Source organism: Theropithecus gelada, chromosome 4 (genome assembly GCF_003255815.1).
Source record: "Theropithecus gelada isolate Dixy chromosome 4, Tgel_1.0, whole genome shotgun sequence".
Classification (NCBI taxonomy): domain Eukaryota; kingdom Metazoa; phylum Chordata; class Mammalia; order Primates; family Cercopithecidae; genus Theropithecus; species Theropithecus gelada.
In genome coordinates, this window is record NC_037671.1 from 118,027,409 (window position 1) to 118,044,995 (window position 17,587).

The following is a 17,587-nucleotide window of genomic DNA, read 5'->3' on the forward strand; positions in this document are numbered from 1 at the left end:
AGGTGGGAAGGCAGAAGGGTAAAGGGTCGGAGGGGAGCTTTCTATTTTCCTTTCTTCCTGCTCCTCCTTCTCTCTCTTATCCACTTCTCCTGGCAACTATTGTTTGCTAATATTCTCACTGGCACACACATACACGCACACAGAGGTGATCACAGGCAGGAGGGGACGCCTAGGTGGGCAGAGGTGGGAGACAGTCAGGCCTAAGAAAGGCACAGAATCACCCCATGTCCAGGGTGTGGAGTAGGAAGAGGAAAAGGAAGAGGGAAGCAGAGGCAAGAGGCAGAAGGCAGCAGCTCCGGTTTGAGCAGGAAGTTCTGCAAGCTTTCAGTCAAGCCGCCCTGTGGGCAGAATCAACAATCTCTTCCTAGACTGTGATGAGCTAGCTTGGTTCCACTCCACTTCCAACACTGCATTATTATTTTTTCCTCTCTGCTATTCTGCAGCTCTTTGAGACTGTACAATACACTCAGCTATGTTAAACAAAAACACAAAAGTTCTGTCGTCTTGGACGGTTCCCTATCAGATGAACAGAAAGGCCAACCAGGCAGAAGGCACCAGCAACCACAGCCTGGGCTAGGGCTGGGGGTGGGGTGTTGGAGGGGGGCCGGGGACTGGGATGGCGGGGAGGCTGGGGTGGGGCATGGGCTGGGAGTGGGGAACGGTGGGGCTGGGCTTGGGGGGCAGGTGGGGGGTGGAGCTGGGGTTGGGATGAGGGTACAATAGGGCTGGGATGGAACTGGGACAGGGGTGAGGGTGTGGGAGGCTGATGGTGCTGGGCTGGGGGTGGGGCAGGTGGTGGGGGTTGGGGCAGAGCAGGGCTGGGCTGGGCTGCGCGGGTGGGTGGTAAGTCAGTTTGGAAAGCACTGAAGTGCCAAGCACATATTTTTTTTTTCTATTGTACTGGTTTTTATGTAGTTAATCCTCAGTGGATCTTGGACATTTACATTTGCATACCCATTTTAAGACAACAGCCTATCCCTTAGAACCATATTTTAAAAATAGGTTTACATAAGCAAACTTTACAGCATGAATGACTGTTGTCTTATCAAACACACTTTAATTGGAAGCCTTTCCTCCTCTAATGAGAAATCTGAACTTGTTAACATACTTTATGTTTTTATTAGCCAGCAGGTTCATTCTGTAATAAAGGCATTTCTTTTCCAGAATTAGACTTTCAAAACTTTCTTGCCTAAAAGATTTTTCTTATTAAATATTTATGCTTATTTTTAAAACCCAAGAGTGTAATAAGAAAGCCTCACTTTATGAGTCTAGGAATGCAAATATCTCCAGAATGCACAGCTATTGTCATTCATTCATCCCATGAAAATCTATTCCTCACCTACTATATTCAGGGGATTGTTCTGGCCCAGAGATACAGTAATGGACAACATATTCACTACAGAAAGGTGAAACATAGCATTCAAAGTACTATGGAATTTTGGAATTAGGAATAAAGGTACTAAAAATCACTGAATTGTACACTTAAAAGGGTGAATATTATGGTATATGAATTATATCGCAGCTTTTAAAATCCCTATGGGAAGGCAGGGTGCGGTGGCTCATGCCTATAATCCCAGCACTTTCGGAGGTCAAGGCAGGTGGATCACCTGTGATCAGGAGTTCAAGACCAGCCTGGCCAACATAGCGAAACCCCATCTCTACTAAAAATATATAAATCAGCTGGGTGTGGTGGCAGGCACTTGTAATCTCAGCTACTTAGGAGGCTGAGGCAGGGAGAATCGCTTGAAGCCTGGAGGAAGAGGTTGCAGTGAGCTGAGATTGAGCCATTGCACTCCGGCCTAGGCAACAAGGGCAAAACTTTGTCTCAGAACAAAACAAAACAAAAACCCAGCTGTTAACAATTGTTATCTTTGGGAACTGGGTATTAAGAGACATTACACTTCTACTTTGGAATTTTTATTCAGTTTTTTAATAATGAATGTATGTTGTAATTGTATAGCAAAAATTACTTTTGGCTGGGCACAGCGGCTCATGCCTGTAATCCCAACACTTTGGGAGGCCTAGGTGGGAGGATCACTTGAGGCCCAGAGTACGAGGCCAGACCAGGCAACATAGTGAGATCCCATCTATTAAAATATATATATATATTCTTATATTAATATTCTATATTGTATCATGCTTTATAATATTGCATTTTGATATTATATTACCCAAGGACATAAACTAATCTGTAAATCAATCAACACAAACTGATTCTTCCAGAAGGCTCTGAGAAGAGTCTAAAGAAGAAAATGCAAGGTTAGGGAGTAGCCGGGGAAGATCTGGCATTGGCCTCCCGGTTTCAAATCTCATCTCTGATACTCACTAGCTGTTCAACTTTTAACAAGTGCTAACTTTATAATGAATATCTCTACTATAAATAATAATATCTATGATAAGTATTCATTGAGCTCTAGCATGGACCCAGGAACTACACCAAGTACTATATATATGAACGTTATCTTATTTAGCCTACACAACAACTGGACGAAGAGGGCATCGTCTTCCCCACTGTTCAGTCTTGGAACTGTGGCACCTCTCAGTGGGGTACAGGCTGGTGTGGTGCAGCTTGGTTCTTCCCCACCAGGTGGTACTTTCACAACACTGGTTTCTGCCTCTTCCCAACCTAAACATTAGATAACTAATATCCACCTCAGGGTTATTACAACAACTAAACTGGGTAATAGATGTAGCTGTCTCGTCAACTCTAATGTGCTTTTAAAAAATGTCATTTTTGGCTGGGCGCAGTGGCTCACCCCTGTAATCCCAGCACTTTGGGAGACCAAGGCAGGCAGATCATTTGAGGTCAGATGTTTGAGACCGGCCTGGCCAAAATGACAAAACCCTGTCTCTACTAAAAACACAAAAAAAGCCGGGCATGGTGGTACACGCCTGTAATCCAAGCTACTTGGGAGGCTGAGGCAGGAGAATTGCTTAAACCCAGGAGGCAGAGGTTGCAGTGAGCTGAGATCGCACCACTGCACTCCAGCCTGGGTGACAGAGCAAGAGTCTGTCTTTAAAAAAAAAAAAAAAAAAAAAAAAACGGTCATTTTTGTGATAATTATCCGCATGGTTGTTATTTCCACCTTCCCATACTTTGTTTTTTCCTCTTTAGTTCTTGGCAGTACTTTAGGTAGCAAGGCAGATAAAGTACCCTGAGGTTTAGACGTGTGAAGTGAAACTGATGATCAATGAGGCAGAATAGCTTAATTGATAATTATCACATCACTGGCATTGAAAAGATTCATCAAAAATATTAAATAGTAAAACTTTCCTTAAGTTAAAATTCTCCTTTAGAAGGAAACGTTTAATCTTCATGAATCAAGTGACTGATTCCAACGAAGAATGCAGATAAAATACCCAAGCAGATCCCGAAAGATGAAAGAGATCAAAGGAATATCTTGGAGAAAAGAAACCCACACCCTAAGGAGAAGGGACATACACATACAAACACAAATACACTTTGAAATCACAGATGAAAATCGGTCTTCCTTTTGGCATCTTTGTTAAGAAATCATGTCTCTGCTGTCACACACATTAAAAAACTAACAGACACCCCCCCACACACATCCAGATGTTCACGAATATTCATGATATGCTTCCAATTTGGTTTGGACTTGCTCTTGATTTATTTTTCATTAAGTTTCATCAGCTTCTGCTGGGGCCCATGAGATGGATGGCATTGCTGGTAGCACAAATTTAGAACATCTTCATATTCCAAATAATTGCTCCAGTCTCTCAAACTATTCCTTATACATAAATTACTTATGCACAGGTCTCAGAATGGCCAGAGACAGGAGCAGTGGCTTACTCATGAACCTAGCTTCTTAATACCATTCTAGAGTTGGTAAATTAAGCCTCCATTTCTAATACACAGATGGACATATCAAGGGAGAAACAAAAGCAACAACCCAATTTTCTTTTTTGAGAAGTGCAGTGAAACACTAAAGGAAAGGCATGAGCTGTGTGCTGGGGTATATTGAGATGTATTTTCCAAAGTTACTCCGTGAGCTGGTTTGTGTCCTTCCTGATACTGAATAGCTGAAAAGTCAGGATAACTGATGTGACCGCATCAATTTTTTTTTTTTTTTTTTTTTTTTTTTGAGATAGGGTCTCACTCTGTTGCCCAGGTTGGATTGCAGTGGCGCAATCTCAGCTCACTGCAACCTCTGCCTCCTAGGTTCAACCTCCAAAGTAGCTGTGACTACAGGCATGCACCACCATTCCCAACTCATTTTCGTTTTTTGGGTGTTTTTGGTAGAGGTGGGATTTTGCCATGTTGCCCAGGCCAGTCTCAAACTCCCAAGCTCAAACGATCCACCAGGCTTGGCCTCCCAAAGGCTGATGGCTCATGACTAGGATTACAGTCATGAGCCATCACACCTGGCCAGCACCAAACAAATTTGCTCAACATTTTGCCATCTTGTTTTCTTCAACTTAAAATTCTTAAAACTTCCAAACTGAAAGAAAAGACAATCCCAAATGCAAACAAACTGCTGGAATGGGGGCAATGGTCTTCTAATGAGAGGGAGAGAGAGAAACCTCCCACTGATGTACGTGATGATCCAGAGCTCAGAGCTCAATTCTTTTTTTTTTTTTTTTTTCCCCCAGACAGTCTCACTCTGTCACCCAGGCTGCAGTGTAGTGGTGCTATCATGGCTTACTGCAGCCTCAACTTCCCGGGTTTAAGTGATCCTCCCACTTCAGCCTTCCCAGTGGCCAGGACAATAGGCATGTGCCACCACGCCCTGTTAATTTTTGTATTATTTTTGTAGAGACAGAGGGTTTTGCCATGTTGCCCAAGCTGGTCTCAAACTCCTAGGCTCAAAGGATCCACGTGCCTCGGCCCCCCAAAGTGCTGGGATTACAGGCATGAGCCACCACGCCCTGCCCAGAGCTCAGTTCTTTCTACTGTTAGTCATTTCGGTGCACAGGAGCTTTGGTGAGAGATCAGTCTAAAATATGGACTGCGTGCGTCAGGAGGACAATGTCAGGTGTAGTGCATGACGACACCGGCATAGGCTCAGGGCCCTGCCCCAGCTGACTTCCAGGCTGGACCCTACAGGTGTCTGCCTAATTCCATTCCAGATGCCAACCTGCCTCAGGCCCCATGCAGGGTTCTGCAGAATAGATGGGCCACTTGGCTTGGACCACTCAGTCAGTCCTACAGTCTCAAATGTAGACTGTTGACATCATCCCTAAACGACATAGATACAGCTACAAAAACCCACTCTGAGGGTCTGGAAATAAGCAAACATTCACTGCACTCCTTTACATTTTGTCTCACCTCAAGACCATACTGCCTCTAGTGTGCTACAAATTAACATTTTTAAATAGCCTATAATTAGCTTCTGATTAGCCTAAATAAATTACATTGTAATCTTCTGTGTTAAAAATGTATATAATTGTTAAATGTAAAGACTGAGATCACACTACAATTTTGGCAACCTGGTTTTAATATTCCAGGCTCCAAAATGTCACCTGGCCTGGGCTTCATTCACCCTTTGAATGGTCCTGACTCCAAAAACAGAGATGCTCCTTTCCCTCCCAAGCCCTGGCCAAGTCCTGGCTACCTGCTAGGTTCTGCCATCAAAGTGGCCACTTTTAGGTGAGTTCCTAACTCTTCTCTCCAATTAGTGTCAATTTCCTTAACATTTAGGAACGCTGTCTGTTGTACGCAAATGGAAACAACAAAGCTCAGACTTTTTCCTTTTTGGCAAGTACTAGTATTTAAGTAGTATGGTAGTTTGGTTTTTAATCCCCCAGGCATACTACCTTTCATTAAAGCAAGCAAACAAAAACCATTTCTAAATGCTCAGGAGCAAGAGAAAAAGAAGCTGAAATTCTGTAATCCCAGCACTTTGGGAGGTTGAGGCGGGTGGCTCACCTGAGGTCAGGAGTTCGAGACCAGCCTGGCCAACATGGTGAAACCTCATCTCTACTAAAAATACAAAAATTAGCCAGGTGTGGTGGCGGGCACCTGTAATCCCAACTACTTGGGAGACTGAGGCAGGAGAATCACTTGAATCCAGGAGGTGGAGGTTCCAGTGAGCCGAGATCACGCCATTGAACCCCAGCCTGGTAGACAAGAGTGAAACTCAAAAAAAAGAAGAAGAAGCTGAAATTGTTGATGCACATTTGAAAAATCTAAAGCCCTCTCTATTCTTAGACTGTCATATCATGCACAACACAGCCAACCCAGCGGTTTCCACAAGTGCACAGTCTGCAAACGTGTCTAGTGCCTAAGTGTAAGGATGGAAACACCTGAACTGACTGCAGGGTTAATAAAAAAAAAAAAAAACCTTCTTAATTACCAAAGGTATAGAATGCCAAGATCAAATCTGGCACCAAGAGATCTGTTGATGTCCACGTTCACATAGTGCCATGTACAAAAAATGCTGACTAAATTGGAACTGGGCATTTGATTACAAATGTGACTTTGTCTGAGAGAGGCCAGAGCACAGAACTGTATTACCATCTGGCTTAAGATATAATGCCTCAGTGTATTTGACATCAAGTGTGTGAATCCCACAGCAGAATGGAGTTCAGACTCACCATCTAATGCCCACAGATACTGATCACAGTCTTCAAATCAACTGTAGCCCAAAGCTAGCAAATAATGTAAGTGAAGACAAAAGGAAACAGAACAAAAACAAATGCCATTTAGAGAAACCACAGGGCTTCAGCAGGATAACTCAGGATAGTGTAAGGCATGTGAGGCACAGTTCTCATTCTTATCCTATGGGGATGAGCCTAAGAATTCAGGGACGACGTAAGTCTTCTGTGTTTCTATGCTCTGGGGGCAGACCTGTGTTCCCTAAAAACAATGGTGACCTTGTAGACTGAGCTGGGCAGAATCTCACTTTCCTGATCATTTTCTTGAAAATTCAGGAAGCTCAAATGTACAACAGGAAACCTGTTTCCCACATGCTTTGCTGCCTGTAGCAAATAACAAAAGAAGAGCAGTCAATGAAACCAAACAAAAACCCACACAGACCAGACTATGTGCACATGTCTGCATGAAGCCACATGAAAAGCAAGAACAAGTTCACCTTGGCCCAGCGGTCAACGATTGCGAAATGGCCATTTATTCTCTTTCTCCCTGTGAATAGTAATGAATCGTAATATTCTACTTTATCTTTTATATCATTAATAATCCAAGGACCTCTGAAAGAACAGCCTGCCTCTTTTTTCCCCTCACATTGTTTATGCCATAGTTTCTAGCCACATTTACCCCTCCATTTTCGACCTTGGCTGAAACTGTGGCCTCTCCCTGAAGTTACTCCCCATGGTCTACACCTCCCTCAACCAGGTCAGTCCTTCCTGTGCCTTCTGATTGGGAAGCCTGGGTTATCACTTCCTCTAAGGAGTCATCAGGGACCCTCTTCTGTACTCCTGCACAGCACGGTAAGAGTATGTTACTTGCCTCACACCCCTATTAAACTGTGGCCTCTTTGTGGGCAGGGAATACGTATTTCGTCTGTGATTCCGGAAAGGCAAAATCCCAAATAACAGACTCAATGCTCATTAAATATTTCAAATATATTTAAATGCTCAGTTGAATATTTACACACACGAATAAATTCAACAAATATTTATTGGGCACCTATTATGTGCTATGCACTGTTCTCTACGCAAGGGTATAGTAGTGACCAAAATAGACCGACAAAAGTCCCTGCTCTCAAACCAGGCAGGACCCACTGGAAGGGACAGGAAGCAACTTTGAAGGTGTTGGATGTGTTCTCTATCATGCTGGGCTGTGGGTGAGGTGGGTATATTCATTTGATGAAGTTATACAACTGACATTTGTGCATTTAGATGTATATAAGTTATACCTCAAAACAAACTTTTTTTTTTTGAGATGGAATCTCACTCTGTCACCCAGGCTGGAGTGCAGTGGTGCGATCTCGGCCCACTGCAACCTCCACCTCCAGGGTTCAAGCGATTCTCCTGCCTCAGCCTCCTGAGTAGCTGGGACTACAGGTGCCTGCCACTACACCTGGCTAATTTTTTTTTGCATTTTTAGCAGAGACAGGGTTTCACCATGTCTCTATGTTTGGACAAGCTGGTTTCAAACTCCTGACCTCAGGTGATCCACCTGCCTCAGCCTCCCAAAGTGCAGGGATTATAGGCATGAGCCACCATGCCCGGCCAAAACAAACTTTTAAAAAACATAGTAATCGGCCGGGCGTGGTGGCTCAAGCCTGTAATCCCAGCACTTTGGGAGGCTGAGACGGGTGGATCACAAGGTCAGGAGATCGAGACCATCCTGGCTAACCTGGTGAAACCCCGTCTCTACTAAAAAAATACAAAAAACTAGCCGGGCGAGGTGGCGGGCGCCTGTAGTCCCAGCTACTCACAAGGCTGAGGCAGGAGAATGGCGTGAACCCGGGAGGCGGAGCTTGCAGTGAGCTGAGATCCGGCCACTGCACTCCAGCCTGGGTGACTGAGTGAGACTCCGCCTTCAAAAAAAAAAAAAAAAAAAAACATTAAGTGTGAGTGGGGTGTGAAGATGAAACGATGGCAGGATGCTGCTAGCTGTGGATGTGGGTAACAGGCACAGGATGTTCACGATATTGTGATCTTTATAGATGTTCACATTTCCAACATAAAAAGCTATAAAAAAAAATCCCTGTACTCACTTGAATAAATATTAATGAAGTACAAGTAATGGATACTCTTCAGCATTACTGCGGGGATTTTTCAACTCAGAATAGAAAGGAAGGGAAAGAAATCAACAGTTACAGTCACTTATGATGAAACAATTTTTTTCATTTATGCCTCTAATAACTTTGAGATACTTTACCCACATTTTATAAATTGGGAAACAGAGGCCAGGGCCAGGTAAGTAAAACAGCCAGAATTTGAACCAAGTCTGTGACTCCCTCAACCTCTTTCCATCAGTGTTTCTTACACCCTCTTGCTCACTGCAACAAGCCCAGGTAAGGAGTCTTGCTCCAGCTTGGAGAGGGGGCGGTACAGCCAAAGGAGGCTCTGACAATTAGCACCGGTCACAACGGACACTACTCTTATTGCCTCTGTCTTGATCCAGAACTGTATTTGGAAGGTTTAAGTTATTAAAATTGCAAGGAATGATAAGTCATTCTTACACCATTAACAATGGTTCTCTTTCTTTCTTTTTTTCTTTTTTTTTTTTTTTTTTTTTTTGAGATGCAGTCTCACTGTGGCACCCAGGCTAGAGTAAACTGGCATGATCTCGGCTCACTGCAATCTCACCTCCCAGGTTTAAGCGATTCTCCTTTCTCAGCCTCCCAAGTAGCTGGGATTATAGGTGCACACCACCACACCTGGGTAACTTTGTATTTTTGGTAGAGATGGGGTTTCACCATGTTAGCCAGGTTGGTCTTGAACTCCTGACCTCAAGTGATCTGCCCGCCTTGGCCTCCCAAAGTGCTGGGATTACAGGTGTGAGCCACTGCACCCAGCCAGCAATAGTTCTGCTATGACCTTTCACAGTTATAATATGCAATGTTTTTATTGACATTCCCGGTCCTTAAAGACCTCAGTGCATCTCCACCTGGGCTCCTTTTTCCTTGTATTCACACAGTCATGACAACAAAGTGGCACAGAAGCTGGGCCAGGTTTCAGCTGCTGATGAGTATGTCATCATCAACAGAGTGCTGCTGGAGGTAGGGACTTCTCTCAGCTCCGTGTCACATCAACAACTGCACAAACTTGTTTTCTGCCAATACTCACACAGATTCCACCTCAAAGATGCTGAGGAAGCTGATACTGCCAGTAACAGAGGCCACCTTGAGTGTGTTCCTTTCCTGACCACGGTGTCACTTTGACAGATGTCAGACTTAGCATCATTCGAGTTGGGCCATTATGGACTTGGAAAGCTACTAGCATTTCTGATTGCAGCTTCTCCCAGCCAAAAAAACACATGGTACCCAGGGATTGTGCCAAATGTGGAGAGATATGGGCAACTTCCCTGCTGTTCACAAGCACTAATGTCCCAATCCCCAGCAGAGGGAAAGGCTGTGGTCCAAACACATCATTCCTGTAGGGCCCATTTGGAGCTAAATAAAAACTCTCACCATAGTTATAAATGTGAATCGTAATATCTGTTTATATTGTTGAATTTTTACCCATCTGTACTCTCTGTTGTCTTCAACAAAACTAACTGGCCCCAAAGACACTTTATCAAATGCATTATTCCAGTCAGGATCCGGGTGATTACGTCCTAGAGAAAGAGCTTGACATCTAGTCCAGAAAGTTAATTACTAACATAATAATCAAAACCTTTTGTTTTTCAGGGTTAAGTCAAGCAACTCGGTGGGCTGAGCGCCTTTTTGTTTTGTTTGTTCTCTAGTTGATACATAATTAGCTCTTAAGGACAACGCATTTTTTGACTTTTTAAAGTCAAACACAAATATCTAAGTATTCTATCTGTAGACTATTTCTTCAATCTCCTAAATTCACCCAGAAGATTTAGAATGAAACAAAGCCATAAACCAAGTCAACCCATCACCCAAAATTCTCTGTCCCCAAGGCTGTCTTCTAAAATGACTTTTTCTAGAGCAGACACAACAAATCTAATGCTACTTTTTCCCTATAAAATGTCTGAGACTTCTAACATGTTACTGCATATTTCCTCTTCTGCTTTTAACATTATTTTGTCTCAAAGCCATCTTGCATTCAGCTTTGACAGGGCTGCTGACAAGCATAGAAAGAAACTGACTGGTCACAGTGGCTCATGCCTATAATCCCAACTCTTTGGGAGGCCGAGGCAGGTAGATCACCTGAGGTCAGGAGTTTGAAACCAACCTGACCAACATGGTGAAACCCCATCTCTACTAAATACAAAATATTAGCCAGGAGTGGTGGCACACACCTGTAATCCCAGCTACTTGGGAGGCTAATGCAAGAGAATCACTTGAACCCAGGAGGCGGAGGTTACAGTGAGCCGAGATTGTGCCAATGCACCCCAGCCTGGGCAACAAGAGTGAACTCCATCTCAAAAAAAAAAAAAAAGAAAGAAAGAAAGAAATAATTAAGCTGCAGGTCCTCAGACCTGAAGTTGCTCCAACCAAGCAGCCAGGAGGGAAAGCATATTGTTTACTTATCTGAAGGCAGAATTGAAAGATTAGAAATATATGTAAAATTCTAATGCAATAAAAGGGAACATGACAGACTGGAAGTCACAGCATTTCAAGGAAATGAGTCCCCAGGAAGAGTCAAAAGTGTTAAGCACTGTGAGAGGGAACTTTCAGGAGGCTGATAGCGTTGTGTCATAGCCTAAATGATGACTAGCCTCAAAACACATCTAACATGGACATCTAGACTTCGGAGCCATGTGAGTGACACAGGAAACATCCAGCACCTAAACCCGATCCTTGCCAGTTTTAGAATTTCCCTTTTCCACTGCAACTTGTCTGGAATTTCATAGAAAGAGAATCTGAAGGCTGGATGCAGTGACTCACACCTGTAATCCCAGCACTTTGGGAGGCCAAGGCAGGCAGATCATCTGAGGTCGGGAGTTTGAGGCCAGCCTGGCCAACACGGCAAAACCCCATCTCTACTAAAAATACAAAAATTAGTCGGGCATGGTGGTGCAAGCCTGTAATCCCAGCAACTTGGGAGGCTGAGGCAAGAGAATTGCTTAAACCCAGGAAGCAGAGGTTGCAGTGTGCTGAGACCATGCCATTGCACTCCAGCCTGGGCAACAAGACCAAAACTCTGTCCCAAAAAAAAAAAAAAAAAGAGAGAGAGAGAGAGAGAGAGAATCTGAATATGCCAATTTGGGGTCTTACTCGCTAACTACAATTTTTTTTTTTTTTTTTTTTGAGATGGAGTCTCACTCTGTCACCCAGGCTGGAGTACAGTGGCAGGATCCTGGCTCACTGCAAGCTCCGCCTCCTGGGTTCATGCCATTCTCTGCCTAAGCCTCCCGAGTAGCTGGGACTACAGGCGCCTACTACCACGCCCAGCTAATTTTTTCTATTTTTTAGTAGAGCCAGGTTTCACCATGTTAGCCAGGATGGTCTTGATCTCCTGACCTCATGATCCGCCCGCCTCAGCCTCCCAAAGTGCTAGGATTACAGGCGTGAGCCACCGTGTCCGGCCGCTAACTACAATTTAAAGAATGAACAGTCATGCTTCCAGTCTGGCTTGAATCAGCTCCCATCAACTTTACCCACCACCAACTTCTTGTACTTTTGATGGGAACTAATTAAGCTCATGTGGTGTTTTTTTCCCCACATTGTCTTCTGCGGTTTTGGAACAGAGCACACCAAATTAGCCCCACCTGTTTGAACGAGACGGTGGTTATTTATCCTACCGATGGGCAGACTTTCTCTCCTACCTAGAAGCTGCCTTCCAAGGTTCCCAAACACCATGGGATGACGATAGTAACCCCAACTCCTAACCAGCTAGAATCCTGAGAAGAACAGTTTAGTGTTGTGTCAGTGGTCCATCTTTCGCCAGTTCACAGCAATCATTTCCTCAAGCACAGTAAAATGTCTAAGGAGGCCACAGAGTCCTACCAGACCATCATTAGAGGCAAGAGTTACAACATTCTGGCCAGGCAAGAGTTACAACATTCTGGCCAGGCGTGGTGGCTCACGCCTGTAATCCCCAGCACTTTGCGAGGCCAAGGTGGGTAGATCACCTGAGGTCAGGAGTTCGAGACCAGCCTGACCAACATGGAGAATCCCCAACTCTACTAAAAAAAAAAAAAAATTAGCCGGGCATGGTGGTGGATGCCTGTAAGCCCTGCTACTCGGGAGGCTGAGGCAGGAGAATCACTTGAACCCGGGAGGCAGAGAGAGGTGGTGGTGAGCCCAGATCACGTCATTGCACTCCAGCCTAGGCAACAGAAGCGAAACCTCATCTCAAAAAAAAAAAAAAAAAAAGAAGAAGAAGAATTGAAACATTCAAGAATTCAGGGCATTATGCAATATTTAAGTTGTCCTGTGGTAATCTTGCCAAAATGAAAGTATTTTTTCATTAACTATGCTCCAACAGGAGAGCCTAACGAATTTTAAGAGTGTGGGAGTCTTTTGACACATAAAGTTACTTTCCAAAGGAGGAAATAACCCCAGCGTTCACACATGTCAAGGAGCAAAGTTAAAGGAAACAAGCCATTGACAGTGCTGCCGCCCACCTGGGCCAAGGCGTCAGGCTCCCGAGGTGATGGCTTTCAGCCCCTGGATGACACTGCTCAGCCTCAGTCAACTTTAACTCCCATCCCTGCAACTACTAAATTGGTGAACATAAAAGAAAGAGAATCAATTAATATTTGGCAGTCATGATATATTGTTACTCCTGATCCAAGGAATCTTTACGTGGTTAAGAAAGTAAATAACAGTACATAAGAACATCCTAGTCTCACAGTGGAAACAGATGATGTTCACTTACAGAATATACAGCAGGGGTACCCAACCCCTTGCTGGGTCTCTTATAAGAGAGGAATCACAGAACCCTTGTATATAACATAAAAATAATTATTAACAAAGAATTCTCTGTTCTTAATTAGTTCTAAATTAGTTACTTAATTATTATGTGTGTGTGCTTACCCTAAGCAGACAAATAGGAGGTAGGAGGATAAATAAGGATTCAATTGAATCAGCAGTTTTCAAATTTTCTTTTTTTTTTTTTTTTCCCCGAAACGGAGTTTCACTCTTGTTGCCCAGGTTGGAGTGCAATGGCACGATCTTGGCTCACCACAACCTCTGCCTCTCAGCAGGTTCAAGTGATTCTCCTGCCTCAGCCTCCCGAGTAGCTGGGATTAGAGGCATGTGCCACCACGCCTGGCTAATTTTTTATTTTTTAGTAGAGATTCTCCATGTTGGTCAGGCTGGTCTCCAACTCCCGACCTCAGGTGATCCACCAGCCTCAGCCTCCCAAAGTGCTGGGATCACAGGCGTGAGCCACCATGCCCAGCTTAGTTTTCAAACATTTTTTTAAAGGTTGAGGAACTCTGTTAGTTAAAACATATCCATGCAGCCCCCACTATCTGAGATGGCTCAAAAGGAACAGGTCTGGATGAGGAGATACAGAGGGTTGAACATTTTCTTCTGCTTCAACCCCATTTCTTGAGGAGGTCCTGAGGTTGGCATAATGAAACAAAACTATTTGAAAGGCACGGAACTAAAGTGAATCCAATAGTAAGATATTTAAACTGAGAAATGCAGAAGCTTTTATGATATTTTATAGCAAATATACAATTTTGAACTACTAGCATACATAAAAATTAAATATATAGCACCTACACTATTTAGTTACTGTTTATCACATACAAGGCCAAATGTGCCACTGACTATACACATAAAGGTTTTCACAAACAGCCAAATTTATTTCAATGCACCTGAGTGAGAGGAGAACATAGCCATGAAAGATGGTGATGACAAGGAATTTCAAGGACAGGGAATATGAGCTACAATACAATGTTAAGTAATAAAAGAAGAAGTTTTTTTTAATATATAGATACAGCATTGTTTCACTGATTTTATATATATTAAAAATATGATTTTATCTATATATAGTGTCTTTAGGCCGGGCATGGTGGCTCACGCCTGTAATCCCAGCACTTTGGGAGGGGGTTGGGAGTTCGAGACCAGCCTGACCAACAAGTAGAAACCCTGTGTCTACTAAAAACACAAAATTAGCCGGCCGTGGTGGTGCATGCCTGTAATCCCAGCTACTTGGGGGGCTGAGGCAGGAGAATCGCTTGAACCCGGGAGGCAGAAGTTGCAGTGAGCTGAGATCGCACCATTGCACTCCAGCCTGGGGGACAAAAGCGAAACTCCATCTAAAAAAAAAAAAAAAAAAAGTGTCTTTAGCAGTGGACTAGTTTTGCTGATTTTTAAATGCCCACAAAAACATTGGAAGGATACCTACTAAAACATCAATGTGATTATTGCTAGGTGAGAGACTACAGGCAATTCATTGTTCCTTTAAATTTTATGTTGCTTTCCAAAAGAAAAGAAAAAAGGAATGAAAAGGGGGAAATAATTAGCCTAGACATTCTTTGGGCTTAGAGTCAATAAAAAATGTAGTATACACTGGTGAATAGTAAAAACATACTTTTTCCTTAAGTTAAAAAAATAAAAATAAAAATAAAAATCTATTCTTTTAATGAACGCAAAGGTTCGATCCTATTGCTCCAGCCAACACTCACTCAGTTTGATGTCCGCAGCAGAACTGGGTCAGTCCTTTAGGGATCTGAACTTTTTACCCCATACTAGTGCAGTAGCCTACAGATTGATACCCCAGGAACAGCTAGCACTGGGAGAAGGACCAAGGAGAAGCCCAAATTGGAGCAGCTCTGCTCACAAAAATATATTCTCAGGATTCCCACTCACCACATCCAGGTCCTGGGAAACCCGCCGTTTCCGCAGCTCCTCCATCCTCTCGCACACATCGGAGAAACAGGTGTTGTAATAATCTGCATACTGCTGCGCCAGGTCATCGATGTTTCCCAGCGAACCGTCCTGAAGGGGTAGAAAAACAAAGGCGGTCAGGTCAGTGCACCCGGGAAAAGCCCACAGCCATCAGACCTCCCTCTATGCAGAGTTTATAGTAATAAAGGCCGGTATTTAAGCGGGAAACATCAAGTGCCAGGTTGTTTCACGTACAGGATCTCCTACTCCTCAGGGCAGCCCTCTGACAGGGGCCTGTTTTTTCCTCACTTGTATTGATGGGTAAACAGGAGCTCAAAGAAGTTGAGCGACTGCCCACAAATCCCGGGACTAAGAAGCACAGAGGCCAGCTTTCCAACCTGGGACGGTCTGGTGCCAACATCAAGGTCTTCGACACCCATCTCTCTGCCTGCCTAGCAGGGCTAAGAGAGGAAACACCAGGGAAGCACCTTCAGCAAAGGCACTGTGTGAGGAAGAGGCTCCTAATGCCCAGTGTGGCCCCTGGCCTGCAATCACCACCTCCTGGGAAGCTCAAAAAAGAGACAATGTCAGGACTCCTCCCAGGGATTCCGATGGGAGCCTGAGAATTCAGGAACTGGCAGAGAATAGAATCTGACACAGATCTCACTGCACCTCTCAGGAGACCCTCAGAAAAGTGGAAAATCTTTTTATTCATTAGTCATTAGTATTCATCAATATTCATTATTATGATCATTAATATTCATATTATTCATTAGACTTATTATTCACTAGGCATTCCAAGTCCAGGTGCAAGAGTACACGTTACAAATTCACCTGCATAAATAAGTAAACATGTCACTTGTTTCTTCCCCAAGGCAAGTGCCACGTAATTGCTCTAGAGCTCATTCTGAGCTTCCCCCCAGCTCCACTGAGCCTTGTACTGGTTAAGTGGCCTTAGGTATGTCTCTTAACCTCCGAGGAACACTGAATAATCACAGCACCTACTTCGGTGAGAGGACTACTGGAGTAACATGTGTGAGGCGCTTAGACCTTAGCTGGCTCATGTAGTCCACCTGGCATGTAGTAAGTGCTAAAAATCTCTCACAGTGTAATACTCACTGCAAGATTTTGTTCCACACTATAGTCTTCCTTTAGAGCAATGGATTCCTAAATACACACCTGAATACACACAGGGAGGATGACAGAAATGCCTTGTACATTTGTAAGTTATGCCATTTCTTCTATCCATTCACTCATTCAGAAAGACCTCTCCTCCAGCTCTTTTTTTTTTTTTAACCTCCCAACATTCTGCTCTTTGGTTTAAATAAATGACTTTACCAAGACAACCAAGGAAAATACAACTTTTAGATCACCTAAAGCCACACACACATTTTCCATTTTACAGACTGCTAGCCAGCCCTTCAGTTATTTAATGTTGGTGCACTGCCCATAGCAACACACGCCTAACACCGCAAAGCAGGCTTAGATGCAAGCAGGGCTTGCGAGTTGGATTTCTCCCAAAGCCTTTCTGCTAAAGACCTACACCCTGGTCAGGAGGCCTGGGGCAGATCAAGGATCATCTCTACCCTACTTCTGCATTCACTGATTTTACAGAACCACGGGAGAGGAGAAACCGAAACAGGAAAAAATGACACTTTAGAAAGCTCCTTGCTTCCCCACCAATAACATGTTCTGCGTTTGAGCTGATGGCCTCAAAGTTCCTAGCACAGTGTGGAGACAAGAAGGACTCTTCCAAGGCCAGGAAGATCTTTGAATGTGTCTGGACAAAAGTCACTCCTTCACTACAATCAGTCTTGTCTGTCTGAGCCCACAGTCTGGACTGACACAGCAGGCAAGGTGGGAGACCCCCCGCTCTTCAAAATGTCATCTACTGTCAAGTGTTCAGTAGAAAAACAGCAAAGGTCAAGACAGAATCTGCTGCTGCCCCTCTAAGGACACACACCGTGGCGCTCAGCTTCCTGGCCTCTGCTGTACTGCCTCCAGGAAAGGAAACTGCCTGAAAACAGAACCTGGGCCGGGCGCGGTGGCTCATGCCTGTAATCCCAGCACTTTGGGAGGCCAAGCCAGTGGGTAGATCACCTGAGGTCCGGAGTTCGAGACCAGCCTGGCCAACATGGTGAAATCCCATCTCTACTAAAAGTACAAAAATTAGCTGGGCATGGTGGCACACACCTGTAATCCCAGCTACTCGGGAGGCTGAAGCACAAGAATTGCCTGAG

At 44.1% G+C, this 17,587-nt stretch overlaps 1 protein-coding gene across 3 annotated transcripts in view; it reads right to left on the minus strand.

The window, feature by feature from the left end:
- Positions 1-17,587, minus strand: part of SASH1 (SAM and SH3 domain containing 1) — a 285,981-nt gene that overhangs the window by 147,061 nt on the left and 121,333 nt on the right. For all 3 annotated transcript variants that reach the window (XM_025381968.1, XM_025381966.1, XM_025381965.1), the window contains exon 2: positions 15,330-15,458. In XM_025381968.1, the coding sequence (XP_025237753.1) occupies positions 15,330-15,458 (129 nt within the window). The remainder of the gene's footprint in view (positions 1-15,329; positions 15,459-17,587) is intronic.